This window comes from Rhopilema esculentum, chromosome 5 (genome assembly GCF_057945365.1).
Source record: "Rhopilema esculentum isolate cy_ngs chromosome 5, ASM5794536v1, whole genome shotgun sequence".
In the NCBI taxonomy this organism is placed as follows: domain Eukaryota; kingdom Metazoa; phylum Cnidaria; class Scyphozoa; order Rhizostomeae; family Rhizostomatidae; genus Rhopilema; species Rhopilema esculentum.
This window is the reverse complement of record NC_142819.1, coordinates 3,431,802-3,459,634: the sequence shown is the minus strand read 5'-3', so window position 1 is coordinate 3,459,634 and position 27,833 is coordinate 3,431,802. Positions and strand designations below refer to the sequence as shown.

The 27,833-nt window shown below is 34.9% G+C and overlaps 2 protein-coding genes across 5 annotated transcripts; one reads left to right on the top strand and one right to left on the bottom strand.

Moving 5' to 3' along the window:
* Positions 1 to 7,193, top strand: LOC135689354 (protein cereblon). Of its 4 annotated transcripts, none has more exons than XR_010516509.2 (7): positions 1 to 329; positions 736 to 882; positions 1,206 to 1,261; positions 2,929 to 3,025; positions 5,331 to 5,413; positions 6,565 to 6,676; positions 6,998 to 7,193. XR_010516509.2 is itself a non-coding variant. In XM_065206540.2 (6 exons), the coding sequence occupies exons 1-5, from the start codon at positions 200 to 202 to the stop codon at positions 5,384 to 5,386; spliced, it is 486 nt and encodes a 161-aa protein (XP_065062612.2). In that variant the 5' UTR covers positions 2 to 199; the 3' UTR covers positions 5,387 to 5,413; positions 6,998 to 7,193. The 4 variants fall into 4 exon arrangements, 2 of the variants coding, with proteins under 2 accessions (XP_065062612.2, XP_065062611.2); XR_010516508.2 differs by having other exon boundaries at positions 2 to 329; positions 2,946 to 3,025; XM_065206540.2 differs by lacking the exon at positions 6,565 to 6,676 and having other exon boundaries at positions 2 to 329.
* Positions 6,908 to 27,372, bottom strand: LOC135689352 (dynein regulatory complex protein 1). The gene is made up of 24 exons (XM_065206536.2): positions 27,192 to 27,372; positions 25,895 to 25,988; positions 25,661 to 25,773; positions 24,550 to 24,601; positions 24,255 to 24,311; positions 23,774 to 23,848; positions 23,125 to 23,172; positions 22,619 to 22,708; positions 21,234 to 21,320; positions 20,415 to 20,537; positions 19,911 to 19,985; positions 18,864 to 18,928; positions 18,619 to 18,678; positions 18,410 to 18,484; positions 17,604 to 17,750; positions 16,520 to 16,611; positions 15,595 to 15,770; positions 15,216 to 15,305; positions 14,272 to 14,437; positions 12,648 to 12,720; positions 9,820 to 9,873; positions 9,214 to 9,367; positions 8,351 to 8,395; positions 6,908 to 7,681 (listed from the first exon to the last, which is right to left on the bottom strand). The coding sequence occupies exons 1-24, from the start codon at positions 27,314 to 27,316 to the stop codon at positions 7,625 to 7,627; spliced, it is 2,193 nt and encodes a 730-aa protein (XP_065062608.2). The 5' UTR covers positions 27,317 to 27,372; the 3' UTR covers positions 6,908 to 7,624.
* Positions 27,373 to 27,833: the final 461 nt, after the last annotated feature.

Sequence of the window (27,833 nt, the reverse complement as noted above, 5' to 3'; positions counted from 1 at the left end):
AAACAGAAACGAGGCTCTCAGATAATCGTGACGAAAAACATGGTTGCATGGTTCCAGCACGAGAGAAATAGTTAATGTTTTTACAAGTTGTATCATAGTATGTAATGGAGAAAAGGCCTCTTAACAAAACATGCTCAGCTCAACTTTGCAATAGCTATAGGAAACATCAGCAAAGGACTTGAGTTGTCCTATATTCAATATGGCAACACCGAAATACCTTGGGCACCGAATAGAAATTCTGTGCTTTGGGATATTGATGTGGACTTCGATTTTAATGGCTGTAGTCCAGCTGATTGGTGCATTTGAAGCCAATAATGAGCTACAACTTGGTACGTTATGCATGTTACTGTTAGCCCCCTTGCTCTCTGAAAGGAGTATCAACGGTCAAGAGTGGCACTTGCCACTTGCTCGGACCCTCTTTCAAGCACTTGCCCCCCCCCCTTGCCCTTAATATGTCAAGTACAAAGCTAAAAACATGGAAAAGTAAAACACTTTCTTATTTTACACGGGAGTGAACTTTTGTATTAGGTATTGAACCAATTTCAATTGCATTGCCCACTTCAAGAAGTAGTGAATTAACAGAATTGATGGCAGATTAAACTACGATTCTGACAAAAGCCATTTCCCATTTGTGTATGGCTTATCAAAATTGTAAGAAGTATATTTTTTAATATGGTTGTTTGTATATATGTTCTGCTTCACAATCAATGAATAATTTTGGACCTTACATTTTAGATGAGTTGCTATGTCGAAAATGTGGCCATGGTATTACAATAGCTGATGACTTGACTTCAGTTCCAACTAGAAAAGCTTTGCGCCAAAGAAATGATACAGTGTCAAAACAGAAAGATACTTTAATACAATTATTCGAAAATCCTCAAGGTAAATTTCTGTTAAATCTTTATAAATTGATCCAGTGTCCAAACACTAATATTGCCCATTACTGGTCTTTCACTTTTCCCATGAATGCTTGTTTCAAAAAAAGCTGCTTATGTGATGTTTAAAAGTGATTTCATTGTCGACATATGGTATACTAAAATACTTAGATTAATAGAAATTTTTGCTTTTGTCCACCATCAACTCTCCAAATAGCCAACCTTATTGTAAAGTAACTAAAAAAGGTTAATAACGAGAGTGTTGGTTGGTTGTATTGCTGTTTGTATGTATTGTAACTAAGGTTGTATTGCTTTTTGTCATCTTCCCAGGGTTGAAGTTTGAATTGATCACCACCAGAAAAGCAGATGTTTATACATTGGGTGAGGTAATTCACAACATCTTAATGTTTAGTTTATGGTATACTGGACCTTGCTTGGAAAAAAGTTTTGGGCTGATAAGCCACATAAGTTTAATGGCCATATGAGCACTGATTTTCTTCTATTACAACATATGCTTATCCAAGAATTAGCAATACCTTACATTGCCTTTTAGAAAATACTTAATAAGCAAAATCCTTACCTAGTACTTTGCTTGAGCATACACAGACTATGGCCTGTGTCTCTCAGATATCCCTGGATACATTCAAGTGATTTTTTTTACTAGGGATTGCATGTACACAATAGGTAGTCCTAGCAATTAGATGGACAGAAGTCATATCATACTTTTTTAAGACCAGAAACACAAAAATATAGTTCAACTTCTATGTTTCATATGCTGTCATATTTTTCACCCTATGTTTCTTAGCAGTTTTGGAAATTTGCAGCCTAAAAATGCTGCTCTTTTTAAAACTTTGTCCAAAGACCATATCCAAGAGAATTTGAACCTTATCTTTTCATATGAACATATCTTGATTTCAAAAGTCTTATGATCAAAAGCCTAATATTATATGCATTTTACATTATATGTTTTCTTTAATCTTACAGTAAGCAAAACTCTTAAGCCTGGTTTTCATATATCCTAACCCGTCGGCGATGATCCCTGATGCACAGCATTCCTGATGGTCGGGGACAATCCCCGATGGTTGGGGACGATCCCCGATGCTATAAACAATATTTAAATGCCAAAACTATAATTTTGATGAAAGTTTGGGAATCTTGCTGCTGATAAAGGCCAATAGTCAACTTTTGATATGTCAATCTATGATCAACACATTGACGTTTATGATCAACATATTGATAATTTCGGGAAATATTTGCAAATGAAAATTCATTACAACAAAGTAAGAAACTTTCCCCGCGCACCTGTCAGAAAAATATTGCTCCAGAAGAAGCCATTGTTACAATGAAGATAGAAAAGGAGAGGCAGATTCCAGTATGAATTTTCTTGGGAAACTTTCTGTTTAGTGGATTATGTAATGATCATGACATAGCTGAAGATTTACCCTGATTCACCTTAAAAAAATGATGAAACTCAAACTTAAGACTAGGAGCCAACTATGAATTATAGCCCCCTTAATGTTCCTTGTACTATCGAAAGCATTCAAATTTTTCTGCGAAACAGTCAGTTCAAATGAACTCACTTTTGACAGAACATTCCTGATCCATTGTTCCCTTTACTATTGTTCGTCGGGACGCGTTGGGAAAGTCAAATTATTTTGACTTTTGCGATGATCGGGGATGATAGCCGATGGTTCCCGATGACCTGATTTTCATATGTCATAAACCATCGCAGACTGTCATAGACCATCGGGAAGCTGCATCAGGGATCATCGCAGAGGAATTACGATATATGAAAACCAGCCTTTAACAATCCCATTCGTTTGATCTTTCAGTTATCCAATTTTTGTAGCCATTATGCTTTTAGATATATAAAATTAAACAATAACTGATATTTTTTCAAAATCAAATCTTAATAACAGTGCTTGATAAAAGAAGGATAATACTTAATTCTATAAATAAAAGGATGGCTGGATGTGATTTTCTTGATTGTTGATATTTGATTTAATTGTTGTCAAAATTATTGATATTTAACATTGAAGTTGAACATTTTTAGATATTATTTGTTGGCAGAAAGTTGCAGAATACTCTTGGTTTCCTGGCTTTTCATGGATTGTTTGTGTGTGTCCCCACTGTGGTTTTCATCTTGGCTGGTATGTGATGAATATGACAATCAGTAGAATCACAGAATGCTAAAACATATTCCTTTCGTAGAAATTGCTAGGCAATGTACATTTTCACCTGGCATTACATACTGAGGAGATGAACTTTGAAACATTAACATTTATGATCTCAAATAAATTTTAATAAATATAGTCAAGATAGTAGGAAGCATTTGTGTCCTAGGGGTATGACGTTTAGTAGTGCACTAATTATGGTCACCTGTCATTAAGGAGTTCTGGTAATAAGGTCACTGTGAAAGCAAAAAATTTACCAAAAGAGGCACCTACTCCTCCTGAAACGGCATTGACAAAATCTTAGGGGCATAGGAGAGATTTCCAACAACCAGGCAATGATTTCACCCTAAGACACACAATTTAGTTGTTGAAAAATTGAGCTAACCCAAAACAAAACCCAAAACCGTATTCTAAAAAACATGAAGATGTCTCTATGATTGAGCTGAAAACTCTGCATGTTATTTGGTTTGAAGGTGAACTGACACGCAAAACTAACTTGACCTCAAATGAAAGCATATCGGACATAATACCTTAGACATTATCATATTTCAAAATTCAACACAGTTTTCAACTTATTGAGCATCAAAGTTAGCCACTGAACATTTTTCGGAGCAGAGATGAGTTTGCCTGAGCATTCCACATAATTGTGACGTCACAAAACCTAAGTAAAATACTTTTATTTTGAAAAATACGGCTGCTGTTACACTAAGGCTGCCCCCCCTAAACAAAAGTTCTATCTCAGTCTTTGCTCCTGATTAACTTCAATATATGCTGTAAAAAATTTGAATTTAAGTCACCCTTTTTGGCATATTCTTTATTCAATCACAAGACAGATTTTAAGGGGTTAAGAACCTGGTACGATCGGGTTGTTATTTGCAGGAAAACAATTTTGTAAAAGTTTCAACTTACAGGCCATTTCACCCCTGTAACTTGGGTGAGGTGATGAGTTTGCAAACTCAAAATAACACCCATAATTTATTTTGATGTAGAAATAATATATCAAGTCATGATATTTTAGATTTATTAGAAAAAATATGCTAGATTCATGATAATATGAACAATTTCAAACATTCATCAGCGTGCTAAACTTCTTCGAGCAGCTAAAAGTGCCTAATCCTTCCAAACTTGAATTCCCTCCTAACATGACGCAGAACCAGCCAGCACAATATTTTTTGTACATTCATTAGTCTTGAATTTTCATATATCTTGGATCAAAGGCTACAAGATAAACTGAATGAGATAAACTGAACTGTCCAGTTTATGCATGATTTGCATTCAAGGAATAAAAACATGGTGTTGTGACGTCACAGGCACTGGGTCACATGAAATACCAACAATGGTCAACACTCGACGATAGTTTCATGACATTTAAAGCGGAATTTCATCAAAATGGACAACAATATTTCACCGAAAACATAAAATTAAAATCCAATGCATTGTTTTCTGCATTATATCAAAAAACAGTTTTGCGTGTGAGTTCACCTTTGAATGAAAGTGTAAACAATCCTAAAAACGTTTGTTTGACTTGAAAACATAGTGAGGTTTACTACAGTTTCAGTGGGTTTTGACAAAGTTGACCAAGTATACAACAATATGTTATTAGGTTTCCCCATAATTTCAACAGAGACGGACCCAACAGGAAGATGTGGGGAACACCCTCAAATACTTTTGTGTCATTTTGTGAATTTTGCTTTGGTTCTGTAAAAAGATCTTTTTGCAAGTCATTAGAAATCAAATAATTCCAAAATTTTACTCAATTTATCTTTTCTTCTTCTTTATCTAAAATTTAAAAATGGATTTGCAAAAATGGGTGTTTCCATCATTTTCAAGACACATGCAAAAACTAAAGGCAGCATCTCTTTGTGATCTCATCTTTATAAAGTATTTAAAAATTTTCAATTTCATTCTGTCATGTCTTTATATCCAATTATCTTTCTTATTGGGATATTACAATTTTTGAAGCATATTTTCTTCCTTCGATGTTGCAATGCCTTTTATAGGGTTTTAGGGATTTTGAGGTGTGGTCACATCAAAGGAAGGGCCAGGATACTGCTCAATAATCATAGTTTCTCAGTGTCTTACTGTGGTACCAGAGCCTCATTGAGAGAGTAGGTGGGTGAATGACTGAATTAAATAGTGGAAGGCCGTAAGAGAAATAGGGGAGGAAAGAAAACTTAGTATCCTGAAAAAACAACTTTGGGTGCTAGACAGAAATAAAAACAAATGTCATTTTGAGGCTTTCCTTTTATATATGTTTGGTTTAATTTTGTCTTTTTTTTAGGAAATTTGACTCTCTTGATGAAAGTGAAGCTGGCCACATGTCATTTTTTGGTTTGATTTTTTCACATTTGATTGGCTCATCCTGTAAGTAACTGTTGAAAATCATGCTACTTGAATAACAGATATAGATGCACTATTTGTCTATACATGTGAAGTAAATGAAAACAGTTTTGTTGATGTGGCTTGCTTTCTCAGTGTATGTGATGTTACAGCTTTATTTAAGTCAGCAAGCACTCGCTTTTTATGCAAAATTAATTGTTAATCTGATGAGCACCACCAAATAGAGAGGCAATATAGAATGTTTATCTTTGAACGCAAAAGCAGAAAGAGACACGGTTAAATACCTCTAAACAGGCAAAATTGGTTAAATCTGTTAGCATATTTTCTGAGATTTTGCCAATGGCTGATATGAAGTTTGCTAACAGGTTAGAGCAAGGGCCAAATTGGTTTGGTGAGGAAAAAGCCAATCAATCTTTCAAATCTTGGTAATATGAAATTTGCTGGTGTGCTGGTAATTGCCCAGCTTGAACAATTAAGGCTCTGGTGGTGTGCCATCCATAAAATGAACCTTACAAGTTTTATACAGACCTGGTAGCCTTTCAAATTTCATATATGCTCTTGTGAAAATGTTTGAAGGATGTAAATAAATATATATGTTTGAGGGCTGCATATGTGGATTTTATAAACCATAGAATTCTTATGGGATTTTAACAGAAGTTTCTTGAAAGTAAAATATTTTAACAAAAAGCATACAATTTTGAAGAGTGGTTATGGTCCCCAAAAAGTTGTATGCCTGTAAAGATAATACAGGGAAAAAATATTGAAAAATTAATTTAGAAAAAGTCAGTAAGAAGTTCAAAGAAGCCAAAGATACAAAAGAAAAACTCATTCGAAAGATGCCACTGCTTGTGCAATAAAAAGTAAGCAAAGAAATTTTAAGGTGCTTCTGGAGGCATGTGGGTGGAATTGAATACCAAATATTAAAAGGACTAGGAAAAGCCATGGTTTTTTACTTAATACACTGGTTGCCCTGGAATATGATTGCGATCAAATAGATTTCATTTTGGCTGAAAATTCTAGGATATGATTACACCTTTTGTCTCTTTTAACCTTCTTGTCCCTTCCAGGACAGGTATTCCCATATAAACTTTTCTAGGATAGGTCAGATTTTTGTCATGAAGATTTAAATGTTTTCCAATATCTACAAGGTGTTTGATCAGTAAAATTACTTTTAGAGGAACCATCAGTTTCCTGGATCATATTCAAGAACAGAGTTCTATTCGAGGACAGAATTTTGGTGCCACATTAACTTTTCTAGCAGGCACATCAGACATAATTTTCTCCAAGGTTAACCAACTTTATATTCTTGTGGCTTTATCTCATGCAATTTGAAAAAGACCCTACTGACTTGACACATTTAGATATACTTTTGATGTTCTTTCGAGCTATTTGTTCAAAATCAAAAAATTCATACAATAGATTTTTGCGACATCATTACCATGTCACTCTAGTATCATCTTTGTGGATTGAAGAGATTCATCTTGACATATTGTGAGTCTGTAGGTTATGTTTTGTGTGTTTCCATGCTAATTGTTTTTTTCAAAATAAATCTTTTGCTGTAAATTGTCTGCCTTATCTATCCAAATACAATAAATTCTTCTTTTCTAGATGCAGATTCGCTTCTACTCACACCAAAGGCATACCAGAGCTAACTGACAGTCAAAGTTTAAGTTCATTAAAGAACAATACTATAAGTCCTGGCCAGAACTTTTTAAAAGCAATGAAGGAAAACCCTTCATGGTGTAACATCATTGAAACTAGGCATTATTTCAACTGTGATAGAAAGTTATGTTTCCAAAGCAAAGCTTCAAGGGTATCTTTATGTAAAAATAACATACCGTACAAGCTCTATTAAGCCTAAGGGGGGCTTCTTAATTTTTTCAGTCAAAGAGGGGTGCTTTAAAGAAAAGGGGCTTATTAGAGGGGGGTGTATTAATAATTCAAAGTCAAAAATTCTTTTTTTGCTATAAAAATTTAACATAAATATTCTCTAAAACTTTGCTAGCAGCTTCAAAAGTTTAAAGATATAAAGTGAATTTTTGAGAAGCTTATTTTATAAACATTCTTTGGATAAATTGCTTACTGAGGAACAAAAGAGAGCTGGCAAAGTGTGCATTTAATGAGCATTCAAAGACCATTTTGGTTGCATGATTTGCATTTTTCTTACTTGTAGCATTTTATTGTACAAAATATTCACATATACAGTGTCCTGAGTAGTGTCTTTTGTATTTAGGCTCATTTTCCATCTATCTGTAAAACTTTTGTAGGTGGGATCTCCAGCTCCTGGTTTATCTACAATGTAAGATGTTTGGAATAAGTCCCCTTTTAAACTCTTATATCCAACACAGGCATACAATACCTTACAATCTAGTACCAGATAGCAAAGTGCTAGGGACTTGAGTTTTTTGTTTTAAATATTTATGTGAGTATGATAGAAAGACTGGAACAATCACATGCTGATCAGGCCTAGTGAGGAGCAGAAAGCAGATCCTTGACAAACAGAGTATGTTCAACTTCCTAGATGCTCAATTGAGCATCATCAAATATCATAAATCACAAAATTTGGTTTTTGCGTTTAGTTTTTAGACAGCATAAACACACTGGGTGCTTGGTGAGTCAAGCTCCTAGACCTTCTAGGTACGTGTGAGGCACTTGATCGAGCTCAAGCCCCTCTCCTTGCAAGGCCTGATGCTGATTACTTGCTGCCTACTGCAAACAGATTGCAAATTTGGCTTTAAAATGTTGATGTCTTGGTCCAATCTTCTTTCAATAAACATGGTGAAAATGGACCAGCTTATGTATAGAATTGCCTTTCTAACTTATAATGAACAAAGCTCAAATTAAAAAGAGTATACAAATAATCTTATTCTCCTTTAAACCAAGTAAAAATAATTTCTTGTAGAAAAGATCAGAAAATTGACTTCTTTGAAATCTAAAGAAAATTTACTAGAAATTACTTACCCTAGAGTTTATGTACTGGTGTAGTAACATGCGCAACTCAGAGTTCTAGAATGAAAGAAAGGTGTTTAAAGATACATTTGGTTAATTTGATGTGATATGTATTCTGTTGATAAGGAAGTAGAGAATGTATCTAATCTTAATCCATCTATAATTAGAATACTATTTACAATCATCAGTGATTCTGGTGTCATTCTAAGGTGAGTTGATTATTCAAACAGTTATGAAAAAAGCATGCCCACTGGCTGAAGTGTAGTGATGAAGTATATGTTTTGGACATGCTAGATTTCCCTACAATCATGATCTTCTCCTGGTACAGCTTATATTCAATAACATGAAACTAAATGAAGCATTTGTGCAGTGCCATTTCTGTCATGTTAAACAACTTTATATCAAAGCTATTGTGCTGTTGTCTCCAGCCCAGATTTTTGCCTTTCAATCTCAAGTTTTGAAAATGTGATATTTAAAGAGACAAACTAAACTGATCAAGTAGCTTGATAACTTTTTGAAGAATTTAACTGAAACCACGAAATTAATGCCAGAGGCATTCATTTTCAACAAGTGTGGAATAAATTTGGCTCTCTCTAAAGCATCTACCACTATCACCTTAGTTTTAGAGAAATTCGTTACTGCACATTTTGCAGAAAAACAGGGATTTTAGATGGGGTCCTTAAGAAATTTTTGTTGATCATGCCCCTTATATTCACTACTTTCATCATACAGATTACATTCACATATTGAAATTAAGACCCAAAAACGCAAAATTGTTCAGTAATACTCTGTAACAGTCTGCTTTGTTTCAGACCTTTTCAAGCAACATTTGGTGTGAATTTAGTCTTAAATTACATAAAAGTTTGTGTACTCACTTGCTGTCTCAAACCAGTAGTCGTTTGAATCAACTTTGCCCTTTCAGTTAATGTTTCATTGTATTTCTCAAACCCTTGAATCAATGCATCCCATAATCGCTCCTTCTTTTCACCAATTACTGCTGGAAACATCCTCCAGTAATCTTCATCTTGACTAGCATTTGAAAAAAGAATTTTTTCAAAAAGAGTATGGTTATAAAAATGTTTACCAGGGTTGCCATATTACTCAATGCAGGGGGAAATCACTCTATGAAAATCTTGTACACGTTTGGTGGAGATCCTATTGTTTCATCTAAAAAATCCAGGAAATCTCGAACGCTTTTTCTAACAGTGAATTGCCCCTCGAATCAAAGCAGAAGGTCTTTTACCATTTATATCAAGAAATATTACAGGCAAATTAAAAGTTGACAGTTTTTTTGTTATCACTTGTGGAAGAAATTTATAGGTGATGAAATGAGGGAGGTAGTTCTTTCTCTTCTTAATAACTGCAAGCAATGGCAGAAATCGAGCTTTTTGAGCTGGATAGGGAGTTTAGAGCTGTTATTTCTATTTCAAATTTATCAGGTCAAAAAAATCATATTTTCTAAGTCATATTTGAGTGTATACCTGTCATCACGTGTTGGTCCAACACCAAGCCTGAAGCTTGTTCTCCTTGCATCTCTGTAACAAAATACAGCCAGAAATCAAGTAATGACTTGCCTTTATTTCAACAAAATCTAGTGCTGGAACAAATCTAGTTGCTGGGTGCTTCATCCTTTTCCCATTTACAAGTACATATTCTACAATTGGTGGCAACACCACCTTACCCTTGTTGAGAGAAAAAGGTATTAACATCATACCCCATTTTTTACATGGTATCACAAATTGATATGATCTGGTACTATTTAAAATAGCATTCAAGCTCTTTCTGCTACCAAAAAGGCAAGGTAGCAGCTGCCTCAGTGCCACTCTTTCTAACTTAAAGTGCCTATGCAGCGAAATTTACCATTCCAATATTTTAAAAGAAAACTATAGAATCCTTCGCCCTTGTTCTTATACAAAAAAACAGAATTATGATAAGTTAAATGGTTCTTTTGTTATTGAGTGTCAAAGTATGCATATTTTGCAGTTGCGTTGCGAAATTTTATTTCCCGCTGTGACGTCACAGTGATGAGTTGAGGCGAAACCATTTAATCAGGCCTGTTAAATCACTAAATAGGTCGAATTGTGCAAATTGTGATACTAGCATGAAACTTTGCAATAATGGGCAGTTTGATACGCTGAAAAAGATAGGATAGGGACCCGAACTGAAAATTGCCCCCTCTAGCTATTTTTAGACTGGGGTACTTTGCCCTAGACCTTTATTGACGGTATTATCGTATCTCAGTCTCACTTTGATAGAATAGCATGAAAATTTGCAATAAGGGGCAGTTTGATACGCTTAAAAAGATAAGATATGGACCCCGACTGAAAATTGCCCCCTTGTTCTATTTTAAGACTGGGGTACTTTGTCCTAGACCTTTATTGACGGTATTATCGTAACTCAGTCTCACTTAAGTAGAATAGCATGAAACTTTGCAATAAGAGGCAGTTTGATACGCTTAAAAAGATAAGATATGGACCCCGACTGAAAATTGCCCCCTTGTTCTATTTTTAGACTGGGGTACTTTGTCCTAGACCTTTATTGACGGTATTATCGTAACTCAGTCTCACTTAAGTAGAATAGCATGAAACTTTGCAATAATGGGCAGTTTGATACGCTTAAAAAGATAGGATATGGACCCCGACTGAAAATTGCCCCCTTGTTCTATTTTAAGACTGGGGTACTTTGTCCTAGACCTTTATTGACGGTATTATCGTAACTCAGTCTCACTTAAGTAGAATAGCATGAAACTTTGCAATAAGGGGCAGTTTGATACGCTTAAAAAGATAGGATATGGACCCCGACTGAAAATTGCCCCCTTGTTCTATTTTTAGACTGGGGTACTTTGTCCTAGACCTTTATTGACGGTATTATCGTAACTCAGTCTCACTTAAGTAGAATAGCATGAAACTTTGCAATAAGAGGCAGTTTGATACGCTTAAAAAGATAGGATATGGACCCCGACTGAAAAAAATTGCCCCCTTGTTCTATTTTTAGACTGGGGTACTTTGTCCTAGACCTTTATTGACGGTATTATCGTAACTCAGTCTCACTTAAGTAGAATAGCATGAAACTTTGCAATAAGGGGCAGTTTGCTACGCTTAAAAAGATAGGATATGGACCCCGACTGAAAATTGCCCCCTTGTTCTATTTTTAGACTGGGGTACTTTGTCCTAGACCTTTATTGACGGTATTATCGTAACTCAGTCTCACTTAAGTAGAATAGCATGAAACTTTGCAATAAGGGGCAGTTTGATACGCTTAAAAAGATAGGATATGGACCCCGACTGAAAATTGCCCCCTTGTTCTATTTTTAGACTGGGGTACTTTGTCCTAGACCTTTATTGACGGTATTATCGTAACTCAGTCTCACTTAAGTAGATTAGCATGAAACTTTGCAATATGGGGCAGTTTGATACGCTTAAAAAGATAGGATATGGACCCACCCAGAAAATTGCTCCCTTTGTTCTATTTTTAGAGTGCAAGATATAAATAGGAACTATATCACGTCTTTCTCAGCGTATCAAACTGCCTTTATATTGAGAATTTCCGTTCTCCGTTTATGGCCAATAGTAGAATTAGGGGTCTGAATCAGAGTAACCCAGTCTAAAAATAGAACTTAGGGGCAAGATATATTTGGTTCGATATCCAATCTTTTTCTGCATGTCAAACTGCCTTTATATCGAGAATTCCAAGTTTCTATGACCTGGCGTTCTCCGTTTATGGTCAGGGGTCTGGACCAGAGTACCCCAGTCTAAAAATAGAATTTAGGGGCATCATATGATTTCGGTTTGTTTCACATCTTTTTCGGCTCGTTAAACTGTCTTTGTATTGTGAATTTCAACTTTCTATGAACTAGGATTCTTTGTTTATGGTCATTTGTACAATAAGGGGTCTGGACCAGAGTACCCCAGTCTAAAAATAGAATTTAGGGGCAAGATGTAATTTGGGTCTATATCACATCTTTTACAGCGTATCAAAATTGGAGTTCCCTGAAATTTTGGTGCTTGTATCACAATTTGCACAATTCTTCTGCTTTTCTCCCTCACTAAAACCTATTCTGTACAACCGCAGTTTCCTGATTGCTGTCGACCCGACTCATCACTGTGACGTCACAAACTGGCCTTGGCTTTCGCGAGTACTACCTGATTTCAAACTCTGATTAAACACACTTTCGCTGGTCAAATCATGACAATTTTGGTGTCAAACGTATCAGAAAAGATGGGAAAATATAACTCTTAAGAAAAAGCAGGACATAAAGTTTCGCTGCATAGACACTTTAAGTAATCTGTATTGATTGAATAAAACTTACTTGTGTGGCTCTCTGTGATCTTCAGCAAAAGTTCGCAGGACTTGCAAAACTTCGTTTGGATGAATGAGAATTTCTATAAAGGAAAAGAATGATTACCACTTGGTTACAATTTATAGAACGAACACGATGGAGTAGGGATTGACAACATCTGGTTGAAAATTTTTGATTTTGTCTAAAACGATTCATTTTTTATATATCAGCTGATTTTCTAGATCGAGTTTATACCTCTGATGCAGTTAACAGAAAACTCAAAAGCTTTGCAAGACAAAATCACAAGTTTGTATCACGATCAGGGGCGGCGAACAGTGCCATGATTGCTATTACTTTAATAGCAATTTTTTCAAGGCTACTTGTGTAATGTAAGAAAAATAAAACGAAACACAAAAATTTTCAACCACAGTTCTAGTCGTGATTACCTTATTTAATCAATCTGAAGTTGCCGCAGCAGACCTTTCATCAAAAGCCAATACACCACGGCCTGAGAGGAGCCTCATTCTTCAGCCACATAACGGCCATGCTACTTGGGCCTTTTTAATAGCAAATGAAGGAAAACAAAAGAACATTGCATCATTACTCCTTTTGTTTGCGGTGCAATCGGCTAGGAGAACTAAGTAGCTTGATACGAAACAAAACAAATCATATCATGTCTGATTGTATAGATGTATAGCCCTGGATGTTTCAACGATTTTCTTCCTTCTATCTATGCATATGTAGGCAAATCAACTCATGAGCAGCGCCTTCACCTCAAAATGATGGACAATGCCTGCCAAAAGTACTTGGAACACCCAGCAATTTACGCTGCATTTGATATCTTTCATTCCTTGCATGAAAAAAAATTGCTATTTCCGCCCCCTTCCCCCTAAAACAATGTTGATGATTTAGAGAAATATCATAAAAGAAGCGCAAAAGAAAGTGTTTCCTAAAATCCTAAACCGTTTGATAGTAAACCAACATTGTTTTGTAGGGGAGAGGGGGATGATTGATTTTGACCTTGGAAATTGATGTCAGTGTTTCAAGACTTTTGGCAGGCATTGGACGTCCTAACCCGATGTTAAAGTTAGTAATAAGCCTACAGCTTACACTTATGCGTGTCTTTTTGAGTGTCCTCTGTATTCTAAGAGGTAGGGCCCTGAAACATTCACTGGTAAAGAACTCAAGGGGTACATATATTTGAGTTAATAGCAATTTGTTTTCACTCCGCGCCGCCCTTGATCATGATTGATCCAAAACAGCCCAGCTGACATTTTTAAATTTAACTTTGTTTCATTATGGGTTGATAAAAAATGGGTGACAATATTTCCAAGAAAGTTTCCAAGAAATCATTACAATATTAGTCTTTTCTTAAATTGTCTGAAACGAAGAGTGTGTGGAAATTTTCCTTCTAAGTTGCCGTTGAGCAGCTACTGAGCCGTTGAGCAGCAACGCAGCCTTGCTAACCCCATGGCAATTTGTTTAATATATGTAGCATCCAATATAAGTAGCATGCCATTTCACAAAATCGTACAATTGCATGTAATTCACAACAAGCCTTAAAATCTTACCTTTTGCACCCTGGCTCTTTAAGGAAGTTTTCTATCGTTTGAACTTTGTTATAAAGCTTTAATTCACTACATCACTATCTCACCTTTTATGTTTGGTTGACTTGCTCCTTCTTTGAAAACAGTTTGATTGCCGTTTCCCTCTCCATGACTTTCACCAAACTGGTATGTAGATGATTCTGTCAAATCAACCAATTTGTAGAAGTAATTTGTTAGGAGGCGGATGTCATCCTCTGTTTCGATCCCAAGTGCCTGAATTAGAATCAGATCAGGATGAGACAAAACAAATAACCTGTAGCAAATGTTTCATTGAATTATTTCTGTGTACAATCTATCATTCTAACAAGTAAATGTTCATTGATTTTCAGAATTTAAGCACTAAAGCGATAAAATTACGAGCATTTGCATTACTAAAAAAAATTTAAATTTAATTTTTCTTCGTTGCATACTTATTTTGCTAGTGGAAACAAAAATCAGTTGAAATAAAAGATGCATTGCAAAAGATGCAAGATAAATAATTGGGAATAAGATAACAATTTTAGCCAGCAAAAAGGAATTAGATAACAATTTTAATAATAACGATACTTGGTAAGCAGTGTCGTCAGAAGGAAATTAATATTAGGGTGGGAAGGGGTGTTGGTAGCCAGTGGCGGACACTTGGAGGGTGAGGGGGGCGACTGCCCCCAATACTTTAGAGGACAACGGTCTTTTGTTCTAAAACAATGGGAAATGTGACGTCATCTTATTAAAACAATAGGTTTGCTCCCCCCCCCCAATATTTGAACAAGTGCCCATCGCTGGGGGTAGCAGATTGTATTGCTTTCCATTCAGATCATTGTATTAAAAGAAATATAATACAGTTTAGTAATTATTGGGGGCTACAGCCCACCCCCATTCCCCGCTTCTGGTGACCCTGGTCACGGGTTATCAAGAGCTATAAGGTATTTTGATTGGAAATTCCAAAAACAGGCTAGGAGCAGAGTTTGTCATTATCTATGACTATCAGATTAACATGACTAAAGCAACATACACTGAAAATTGCATCAAGCTTCATCAAAGATTGCTCGTCTTGCTCCAATGGTGAGAGAAGCTTTAGCAGTTTTCCTTCAACCAAAAAACCCTTCGACAAGAAAATAGAAATGCGTTTAATTTTAATTGCCTTGAGCATAGATAATAAAAGAGGATGCACAAAGAAATGATCAGATCAAAATATTAGAGTCAAACTACGATAAACTGTCGTTCTATATTTTAGTCTATCCAACAAAGCTTAGTTCATAAAACGCGTTTAACAAAAAACACAGGTAGTAGACTAGTTTTTGTCCTAGATACCAAGAGAAGCCAACCTATACTTAGAGATACTACGAGCCATTCTTGCATCTACAAACGAGAGGTAACAATATAAAACTTACAGCTTCGTCACACAAAAGCTCTAGCATCTCTTTGATTTTCCGGTTTGAAAGTTCTTCTTCGACAACTTCCACTTCCTTTAGAGAATCACTTGTTTTATCTGCAGATCTTGTTCCAGTTGTCATCGACATTTCGGCAGCTGATTTTTGCGACGCTGATGTCCTGGTGCTAGTTGAATCTGCGAGAAACACGTTTCTGGAGGTTACTGTCTTCGCTACTGACTGCTATCTATATATTAATATTTAGACACGCAAGTTCTTTTGAGGAATTTACTGTTGTGCTTGCACAAGACCAAACCTTAGATGATCTTATTTAAATTCAATTTCTAAGAATTTTTTAAACGATAAATTAAAAGTTTTGAGAAAGGAAAATATGGCAAAATTACATCTTTTGAAAGGTTGATGCGTTTTCTGAACTCTTCAATAATGAGACATCAGTATAGACGTTACTTGCCTAACCGGGGTGGATTAAATCAAATGGAAGTCAAAATCATTTAATCTACATTTAATATACAAATTCCACATGCATAAATTTATGATATCACACTTCTGGAACCTAAGTAAACACTTCTAGAACATTTCTTGAACCGACCTGTATTGAACCTACATATGAGTATTAGGGCCTATACAGCCCAAAAAAGATTAGTGATAACTCATAAAATATGATCAAACAAGAGAACAATTTACTTAAACTTATTCACATTTTTATCATTTACGTGGAAAATTGATTCAGGTTATTCCGAGATTTAGCCCTAGATTTAGGCCTATAAAACTGAATCTATAGGGTGCGGTAAAACTGCAATAGACACCTTATAGAGCTTAAAAAACTAAGACCGACTTCAATGGCAGTATAAATGCCAGCATATTTGTGTTAAGACAAATGGAAAGTCAGTTAATTTTGAAACATTTTTCGACATAAAAAACCAACCTCCGGACAAAATCTCTTCCACTAGTTCAGCGGCACTCCTTTTCTTAATCTCACCAGTTGGTTGTAGAGGACCAACATTTTTTAAAAAATCCCTAGAAGAGTTTAAATAAAGTGGAGATATAGCGATAAGCAATGAAACTATACATTTTGAAAAAACAAGGCGGCATCCAGGGTTTGACAAAGGAATTGCATAAATATACAATTGGAGCGCCACAATATTCAGATGGAAAAGTATCGACCACAGGATTTAACTGCCATAGAACCAACCTATAGGTACTGCTGCTAAATTTTTCTCCACCTCTCTAAGCACAAGGTTAATTACTTTATTAGAAGAGATTTATGCATGCCGCCAAAGCATCGTATTGATATACTTCTGGTAATTATACTGAAATTTAGCAACATTGTAATTTGAGAAGGGGAAACTGTGAATGTTTTGCACGGGCATTGCGAAAAGTCTGCAACAATTATAGCATTGATAAAAACTAAATTAGACTGTAACGTTCCTAAGTGATGACGTTACGAAAAATCAATTTTTAGAACTTCTCAATATTGAAAATATAACCCAAATGAAATACTTCTAAATGGGCAACATCAGTTGAATATGTCACAAATTGGCTATGATATTGCCATCTTTGCTCAGGTTTTTTCCATCAAATCAGTGTACTTTCACCTTGGTTCATAACTTTATGAACCAGGCCAGAATAACAGTAATCTGTTGGGAAACTTGAAATCTTTCATTGGCCATATCTCGCCCAATTTTGAACATATTTAACTGACTCTGCATATTGAGAGATATTTTATGTTGTTTTTACAGATCATATGGTCAAAATAAGAAATTCAAAAAAGTCTTTTAATGATGTCACACTTCGGTTCACTATTGTAGTTTGCATAATAGACAATGTACCCCTGACAGTCGCCTATTATTCCAAGGATTTTAAACACTAATGAGTGAATGGGCTTCTCCATACACAACTCTCAGTTTCATTTATCAACATTTTTTATATATATACTAAAACATAATCTTTTCTTAGCCTATTTGATGAAATGTTTCATCATATGTCAAAATTGTTATGCAAATACTCACAAATCGTTTTCATCGTATTGCAAACCGAGTTGGTGTTCGTGGACGATTCGGTCCTGTTCTAAAACATTTCCTACCAATGTCTTGGCTCGCTCCTCATTCATCAGCCAAATATCACGAAACTTCTTTTCATCTGTTGCTTGAAAATGCCTAACAATAAAAATTTGTAGTGTCATAGAAACTTGGTCATTAAACAGTAATGGAAATATATTTCAAAAAAATTAACATGTAGCTGATCACACGAGAAAATTGTAGGTTTACATATAGGCGCAGTACATAAATGACGTCATACTTACAGAAGAAGGAGAGGGTTTATGGCTTTGGTGATTGGAGTGACACTACGAAAGGGGGAGGGGAGGAGGGATTCAAATTTTGCTGATGTTACCTTGGTGAAAAAGAGCTACTATAGACCTTGCTTTTATCTTTATTTATAGGAACTTAAACTTCCTTGTTCATTTACTAAATGTATGGGTTGATACATAGTAGCAGGCTATCGCTATTTGTTAGAAAGGTCCCAAGGGTGGTGAGGAGGGTACTGCAACAAGTGACGTCTAAAGTAGTATAATACAGAAGGGGTCAGAAAGCTGGTGACACAGTGAAAACAAGGGGGAAAATGGGGGTTAAAAATCCTCATATTTCAGCTATCTGTGCATCTCAACGTTGAAATGGCTCCAAAGCCTCAGTTTGTTTTAAAATCATAAGGCTTCCAAATGGCCTTTGTGCAATCATGTCAATATGGCACATACTTTGTCTAGAACACGAGAAATCTGGGTATAATATGGTTACGATGTTTTTAAATTAAGCATTACCTGAATTTCTTCTGCAGCTCCTTATACTGTTCTGTGATTCTCTTCAAATCTTCAGTAAGTGCGTGGTTTTCGTCACTGTAAGTTTCAATTGAAAAATACAAGTAAAAATCAGAGAAAATCTTTGCAAATTATTCTTTGAATTGTGAATTTGAATATTCTAATTATACTTTTTAAGCTTTAAATTGTTTCTAAATCTACCCCCCGCTTACCTGTACTGCTTTTCTTGTTTCTTTGACTTTTGTTTTAAATTATTCAACAGATCCTGTAATCTAAAAGAAATATAAAGTAGTATAGAAATGAATAGCATAAACAAAGGGCAAAACAGCAAAAATATGACACTTTCGATTCGCGACGGTGCTATTATTTTGCTGATCATAATGTTCAAATTAAAGATAACTATTAAAGAAAGCGCGTAATGAAATATAAATGTATAGGTGAAAGAATTAATTATTACCGAGTTATTTTTCGCTTTTGTTGCGATTTTGTGATGGTATTTTCTTCATCTCTCTTCTTCAGAACCTAAAACAAAAATATGACTAACATAATCAAACATAATCGAAGCTAAAACATATTCAAACAGAAAATGAAGTTTAAACCGATATTTTGTGTTATTATTCAGTATCATAGCCTGTTATAAATCTAGCGAGTCCGGGCGCTCAAGAAAACGAAATTAATCTATCTTTAAAAATGTAAAAATGAACTTAATTTAAATCAGGAAATCACAGAAGTTATGAAACAGCTGCATTCTCACGATTTTTGTGACACAGTGAATAATTACCCTTATAGTCATTATCACTGACGATGCATCAATTAATACTTAATCACTTATTCAATTAATTCATTTGCGCTGAATATAAAAATTCATTTTATTTATTACTTATGCTTAATATTGGTATAATCTAGGTTATCAATCTTTTATTTGTATATTTTTAGTAATTTAGAAATTATATTTTATTTTCGCTCATGATTTTTATATATTGTGACTTTGTATGCTTACAGATTAGCATTGGCCGATAAAATTGCTAGATGTAAAGGAAAATCGAAATTTCTGAATAGCCCACTCAAATGCCCCACCCAGACATGCCTGTCTTTTCATCACATGACTAAAGTCCAAGGGCATATGTCGCGCTAGCAGTTACTGCCGTTAAAATCCATCCTCGATGCCGTGCAAAACAAAAATAATAATTGTATTGCATTAACCAGTCACGTTCACGACATATGCCCTTCAAACAAAGCATTTGCACAGTACTTTTGTTGCTGAAATTGACTTTCAAATTGTTATGTTTCTGAAGCAAACTTGTGAAAACCCTTTAAAAATGTGTTATTTTATCGTGATTTTGCACCCCTTTCAATTAGCCCTAAGACAGCAAAGTGAAAAGCAAGTATTTTCCTAACAGAGTTAAACGTTAGAGGGGACAGCCAGAGTTGATGCCAACAGACATTCGCATACAAGTTTTTTTAAAACAAACATTCAATTAATGTCGAAGAGAACTTTAAGCACCTGAAAGTTGTACTCAAGTTTCTCCTGATTCAGTTGATACGTGGCTTTCATTTGCTGCAGGTTTTGTTCCAGTATCTAGAGAAAGAAAGATAGGGTCAGAAAGCGATAAAAGAATTCATTACAGTTCAATCTAGCATTTGAAAACTAAAAGCTCTTTTCGATTAACATTCATACTTATAGACAGAAAAGACTGAATAATTTAAAAAAATGACTCTTAATAGCATGATAATTGCAAATTACATCTGTACTTGGAAAGTTTGACAATGCTTTACGAATGCAACCCAAAAGTAAGCAAATAAATTTCTATGCAATTTAAATCCACATTATACGCATTTTAGGTTTATTGCTTTGGGCATGAAGGTTCCCAAACACTGGGCCTGGCCCTTGCCCGGCGTGGCTCTCGGCAGCTCAGATCATAAGCAGATAAAATCGTATACTAATCAATAGACTCTTTTAACATCACCAACTATTAAGTATAAAGAAACCAAAACACAGAAAGGTTACCTGAACATCCGTTTCCAACTTGATTTTGACCATGTTGTACTCTTCGGCATCTTGAACACGTAAATTTTGCAGCTGATTCTCGAAATCATCCACGCGTCGCTGCCTTGAATCCATGTAGTTCACCTGAAATATTGCTACTTCTTTCAAAGAACATTTGGCTTAATGTCTCTACAAATCAAGTAACCATGCTAGCTTCCCCGAGTAAAATACAAAATGAAGCAATTAAGGTTTTTTTAGTTTCTTAAATAACTTTCTATTCAAAACGTCAAAAGCTGTTTGTGACTAGCATGAGTATGAACCTTAAACGTTGATGAACAGAGGGTGGCTACGTTCCTATAAAGATACTGTTGAAGATTTATCAATAAGACAACATGCGACTCTGATTGGTTTTTCATTAGCCAATCCGTATCCCCTAAAAGCTCACCGGGTGTGTGATTCAGAAATCTGAAATAACGATTAAAACATTTCGCAGCTTTTACGTTAACAGTCAGTTTACTTGATTTCTTGGTGACTCTTTGTTCTTTCTACAGCTATTCATCTACGCTCCATAAAACTCATGTTCGAAAAGACTTGAAATATTTGTATCAGCCATGAAAAATATCACAAAATTTCAGAAAGTCAGACTGCATTGCCTCCATTTTTCAACAGCAAGAAACAGTAATAAAATAGAAAGGATTGTCAAAGAATTTAAATACAATCAAACGATCTTTTGACAGATTATGACTGAAAAGTCTTTTATCCTTTATAAGTAGCTAAAATGCAAGAAATGTTTATAAGTTAAGCAGCAAGTTAATAGAAAGCAATCAAGTAAAACTTTACCTCTTTTTCGTGCCTATTATTCATCAAGCCGCTCCATCTCTTTTTATGATTTTCAATTAATTCTCGCCTCTCCGTATCAAAGGATTTCTAAAATGTACATTGCTATTATTACATTTCTTCAATTCAGCTGTGTATACAAAACTTGTCCTACACAACATTGTTCAACTTGTTTCTCACGTAGTGATGTGATAACTATGGATTTTCTGGCGATGAAAAAAGAAAGAAAATGAGGAATCGAAGCTGTTCCCTGTCCTTGTAGTCACTTTTGTACCTCGTGTACAACGCGGCATTGATGATAAAATCTTTTTGCGGAGTCATAAGACACCATGCACGTGAAACCGCTATAACATGATGAAAAGCCAGTTGTTTCATGCTTCATAAAACCAAGATTAAACGTCGCAGATGGACTTTTAGAGCTTTGTTGTTTCATTGGCTAAATCTTTTAATTGGTAACAAAGTTTCAACACTGTTTTCAGAACAAATGAAAGACATGTGCAAAATTTTAGTTAAAAAAGACAAAATAGGACGCTTTTTCTTTCTGAAAATTTTGAAATCAGACGAACAGTTTTCAAGATGGCAAGGCTTTTTGCAACCAGTTGAGTATCATTTTGAGGTTTAAGGGTCTTTTGAAGTCTTCTTTATTACAAATCTGAATATGGCAAGGGGACATCTTACTCCAGATAGCTTCATTAAAAGCATGGATGTAAGAACGAGGGTATAGAGAGGACGTGTCCATCCCCGCACACGTTACAGAAACAGAGCAAACGTGCCTATTTGTAGCCCAAAGAGGTGCCCCGTTTTTCGCCTACAAATGCCCAAGCTTTTGAATTGCTTTCTACTTCAATCATTTACGTGCATCCGACAGAAATGCTTCTCCCAAGGCGCTCAACAAAATTAAGCTCTTGTTTATTAAATTTCAACTGAGTATGGAATTGGTTCCTGTTTGCTATTTTCATGGTATTTGGCCTTTCTTTCGTTGAATAATTCAAAACACTGCGTGGAATTTCAAAAGAACAGAACTCAACTTACACTAAGGCTTAAAAATGTTACAAAATGATGGGAAGATAAAGCTACTATATATTGCTATGTACAAGACGCACCATTTTCTAAACAATTATTGGCTTTGTTTGAGGGTGCGTTTGATACATCTTAAAATCGATTATCTAGACATTTCCTTTTGAAGGTAAGGTCTTATTTAAATAACAAAATGTTATGATACTGAGCTCACCTGGTCTCTTTATTCGATTAACCGCCAGGAAGTTTTGTAAAAACTATAAAAATTATTCTAGCTTGACACAAAAATATATACTGATTTAGGTACAAAAATTCATAGCAAGGGAAGAATTGTACAGTTATGTTTTTGTAAAGTAGTAAGAGCCACCCACCTCGATTTGTGTGAGCTCTTCATGATAAGCTTGGAGTAAAGTTTTCACTTGTTCTTCCATTCTTTCGATCATCAGGTCAATATCCTCTGCCTATGATGCAGAAATCATGCAAGAGACCAACCATCATAATGAAAATCATCAAAGATGATTACAAAACTTCCAAAACAGAAGTTCCGAACAATACAGACTACCAATTTATAAATCTAATTCTTTACATATTTAAAGTCATTCAAAATTGTTATATCTAAAACAATTCCAAGTCAGAACATTGACAAGGTTAGCCCCTGGTAAGAGTCTCTACGGAGACATATCTTGCAAAAGTCTTGACAAATTGAACACCATGCAGCATCCTGAAAATTAATTATTCCAAGATCCAACTTAGAAAGACCTCAAGCTTAACATATCTAAGATAAGCATCAAGATTGGTACTTGTCTAAAAAATGACTGATCTTTCATGCCATAAAGATAGCATAAATCGTGAAAGGTTTATCTGTGTTAAATCAGACCTGCTTACGTAGATCCTTTACATATTGATCGTCCTTAGCTTTTAGATCCTAAAAAAGAAATATTTTGCTAACAAAGTAAAAAGCTGAAACATCATCTTACTATAATTGAACAATTTCATAATGGTTGTTTTTGGCACAATCGTCTATTATCTGTTCAACAGTATTGTATTGTATTGTCTTGTATTGTAATGCATTGTATTGTATTGCATTGTACTGTACTGTATTGCATCATTTATATTGTATTGTATTCCATTCAAATTGATTTATAATTACAATTACAAATACTGCTAAAAATAACAAAACATGGATATTCTAAAAGTTAGATGCGCATTGACATAGATTTATGTCAAACAGAAAAAATTCAGTATTGTTTTAGATGCCTTAAAGATACAGTAATAAGTTTCTCAAGTTTCAGTGTGTGCCAAGGTGTTTATTGGGACAAATTGCAGGCAGGTGTCATCTCCTCCTATTTTTTATCTAATGTTGGTCTTTGAAATTTTGCTTTTTTTTTATATAACATTCATGATATAAATTATATATCAGGCATTTACACTGAAGACCAGAGATGATAAAAACATTTATTGATTCTCATTGATAAGTTGTAGTTGTAGAAATGTTTGAGTCATGGAATGACTTTGAGGAGCCTCACCTGTTGCAGCTCATTTATCAGCTTGTTCTTCTCATCAATCATTGCATCACATCCTGTTCTTTGCTCAACCAACATCTGGAAAAATGAGAGAGAATTCAAATAGAGACAATGCCTGAACAAAACATCTACTTCACTAAAACAACAAAAACCTGATTATTAAGCTTATATCAAATTGAAAAACATTCTTTGCTTAATGACAATCAGCAAAACATCACTGAAAGCAGTCTCAGACAGAAACTAAGCCTGGAAGAGACTAAAGAAAAAACCTAAAACTCTTTGACCTAACTTCTATGAAAGCTTTGCCAAAATTGTTCAAACATTTTCTGTGCATATATTGCTGAACATTTTCCAACCCCCTGGTCTGTCAGTCATACAAGACAATGTGTTCAATAACAAACAAACAAAAAATCGTATGGTTTTGAGTGCCTTAAAATGTCTACAATTAAATGTATACCTCTTCCAAGCCAAATAATATTTTTACCTCATGTAGATCCTGTGGAGTTTCCTTAGATGAAGCTAGATCCCATTTCTTTGTTATCTATAGTTCAATGACAAAAATTTTAAACAAAATGACGATAAAGGAAAATACTAGTCTCTGGAATTAGAAAATCGATTTTGCTTAAAGTTTCATGTGTACTGAAAACAGTTCAGTAGGGAACATTTGCATCCTTAAAGAAAGCATAACATACTTCAAACTTAAGATTGGCAAATGAAATACATAATAAAAATTTCCATGCATAAATAATTGCTTTGTGAGCCTTTGGTTAGATCTTTACCTCTTCAAATTTGTCAACAGCAGACTTTGCTTCTGTCTCAAGTTTTTCAATCCTGTAGACAATGCAACAAAATTTTAATTGCAATGAGATCCACTTAGATCCAATTTAATAAAAACGGTACAGATTAGTTAGCCATAGATTGTAAATTAGGCAGATTGCTATAATATATAAGTATGTAGCATTTTTACTTTAATAATATTCATTTGTGATAATACTCTAAGCAAGATATGGCTGAAAGGAAATCAGCCAGGTAGACTTCTATTGAGAGGTAGTTATGGTAACAGTTACAGCTCTTGCATAATTAGTTAGATCGAGTAAGAGTCAAATTAGTGCAGGAGAGTAGTGTTGGCAAGAACAATCAATGGAGTAGAGGTTTCAAGAATTATGATATGCTTGTATATATACCTTATAAATAGTTTCATATAGAGTGGAGTTAGATTTATATGAATTCATTCTCCTTGATCGTGTTAAACTGCAACCCACGATTACAACAACTTCATAAGTTTGTACTCTTTTCAGATTTTATTTGAATGCACTCTTGATAAACAAGATTGGACTATCTTATACTTTATGGTACAATACCTACTGAATTGTTAATGAATTTAATATAAAGCACAGTTAAACATCAAGCAAATGTAAAGTACATTTTCTGAAATGCCCATGTAAGTCATTGTGATTTATATCTCAGTTCATTGAATTATTTACCTAACACAACTGTATTTGCAAAAATAATTGATTACCTCATAATAAGTTTCAAAAATAATAGATTTCAAACACCCATAACAAGCAGAGTCTAGCTAGCATCAGCTAATAAGAGAGTGAAAACAGCTAAAAATAGTATTTTGTGATATCATGAGCATCTGGCATATATTTGATTATGGTTATCTTAATCTAATTTAGGTCAAAGCTGGGCTAAGTAAAATATTGGTTGGATGCCCAGGTAAGGATGGTATAGGAGAGGGGTATTACAAAAACTGTAAAGGAAAGGCTAAGGGAGAGAATGATAAAATTTCTGACAGAAGTTACAAAGACCATGAACTTGAGAAAGACCCTCAGCATATTATTTGAGAAAGGATCACTATCTTTATTTACTTCATTTACTTTTCTTTACCTCTGTCTTTTGACTTCATCTTCTTCAGTTCTACGAATATCTTCCCTTGCATGGCAGGCCACCTGGACATTACTCACAAGCTCTGAACCATCATTTTTCAGTTTTAGAAGTCTCTGAAAAAAATCAAAAACTATTTCTTGAGCAAAGAAAAGTGAAGGGAAAAAGAATACGCTAAGAATGATTGAAAAGATATAAATTTTCAAATATAAATTGGAACTTGAGGTTAACATTTACCTGGTAACTATCTTCAATTTGCCTTCTGCTTTTTCGCAGCTCTTCTTCAAAGTAATTTGCTTTTTTCTCAGCAACTTTCTCGCCAAGGGCCTCTCTGTAGAGAAGAGAAAGAAAATAACATGAATGACAATGACGTATTATGTCTGCCTAGAAGCCCTTAATCAATTAAAGCAATTTAACCATTTTTCTTTTGGATATAAAAATTCAACTGATCCTTTCCTTGCTACTTGCAAGACAATAATTCAACTAATAGTTGTTTTGACCCTTCAAATATGCTTTCAGTAGACTATTTATCAAAAATCATACATAGCCTCATTGATATCCGGTCTGGATTTCATGGCAGTTTTTGACAAGATCTCAGGAGTGCACAAGATATTATCCGGGAGTGCAAGAGTGCATTTGTAATAAGTGTGCACCTTTGAATGTGCACCAAATCTCCTAGTGATTCTTGAGTGTGTTCATATTTTTCTGGTACTTATCCTGTTTACATCAATTTTACATCCCAGAGTTATTCAAATTCTGTTATTCAGTGGCTGTTATTCAAATTCCTAAAGGTTCCGCAAGTAAAATAATAATTTTCAAAATAATGTTTAGAAAGGCAAAAGGCACGATTCCCCAAAAGGATTATCTCATGCAGGGATGCCAAGAAGGGGACAGGGGGCAAATTGTGTAAGGGCCTTGAGGTCTAGAGAGCCTTATAACGAAATTTGTATAATCTGATATGTATTTAAGCTAATCTAAAGAACCTGGTCAAAAATTTCTGCTGGTTTCACTTACATGGGACCATATTTTCTGTTTTCCCCCAGGGCCACTCAAATAATTTCCCGGCATCCATCTCAAGCTAATTTAGTTTAGAATGACACACTTTTTTCCAATCTCAGTTGCAAACAAATTTAGAAAGTCATTTTGTCATATTTGAAAAAGCTTTTTTATTTGAGCCACACCCAAAACCACACCCATCTTTCGGATGTGCGAGAGTGCACTCATTATCTTTTATCGGGAGTGCAGCTGCCACGGAATCCATACTGGATTGCAAAACTTTTGATGATAGGTCTAATTGTTTTGGTAAATGCATTTTTTGTAAAACTGAGTCAACAAATTTGTATCATTTGTGCTTGAAATTATGTCTTGAGTAAGTTTTCGTACATTAATTGAAGCAAAGTGACATTATCCACAACTTACTAGTACATTTACATGACAAAATAAAAATTTTAGGTAGTTTAGGCCTATATATACCACAGTTGCAAATATGGCAAAACCACAGCTTGCAAACTGTCATACTGGGTACTAATATTACCGCTTTGCTGCCTCAATACGTTTTTGAATCCTCTTTCTTCTTGCCTCGATTCTCTCCACTTGATTACTTGAATCGACACTTGGCCCTTCACTGTCTTCACTATTTTTATTCTTCTCTGACTCCATTTTCTAGGTCTCTGCTTATAAGGTATCCTGGCAACACTATACCTCATTTAGATGGCACGAATTTAGATAGCTCCTGTGCAGCTGCCATAGGATCGGCTTCATAAAGCCTGAAATACACAGTGGTGGCGCTAGAAGTTCTCCGACGGAGGGGCTTGACCTCCCGACAAGGGGCTAGGCAATCGAAGTGAAAACATGAAATCCCAATTGAAAAGGACGCACAAACATTGAGATTATGACAGGACATGAATTCAACAAACAAGAAAGAGCAGATCTTTATAGCGGGATCATTATTTTCTGCGGGGACTCGCATTTTTAACAAAATGTCCCTAAAAGAAAAAAGGCATATTAAGAAAGTTCTTTTTCGATCTTTTCCCGTGATTTTTCAATGTTATCAACGCTCTAAACGTTTCTGGGTAAGAAAAAGGACGTCATTTATCCATTAAACAGAATAGGGACCGACCTTACTTAGGTAGTTTAAGTTTAGCTAGATTGCAGATGCTCGTGTCCCAATAAGAAG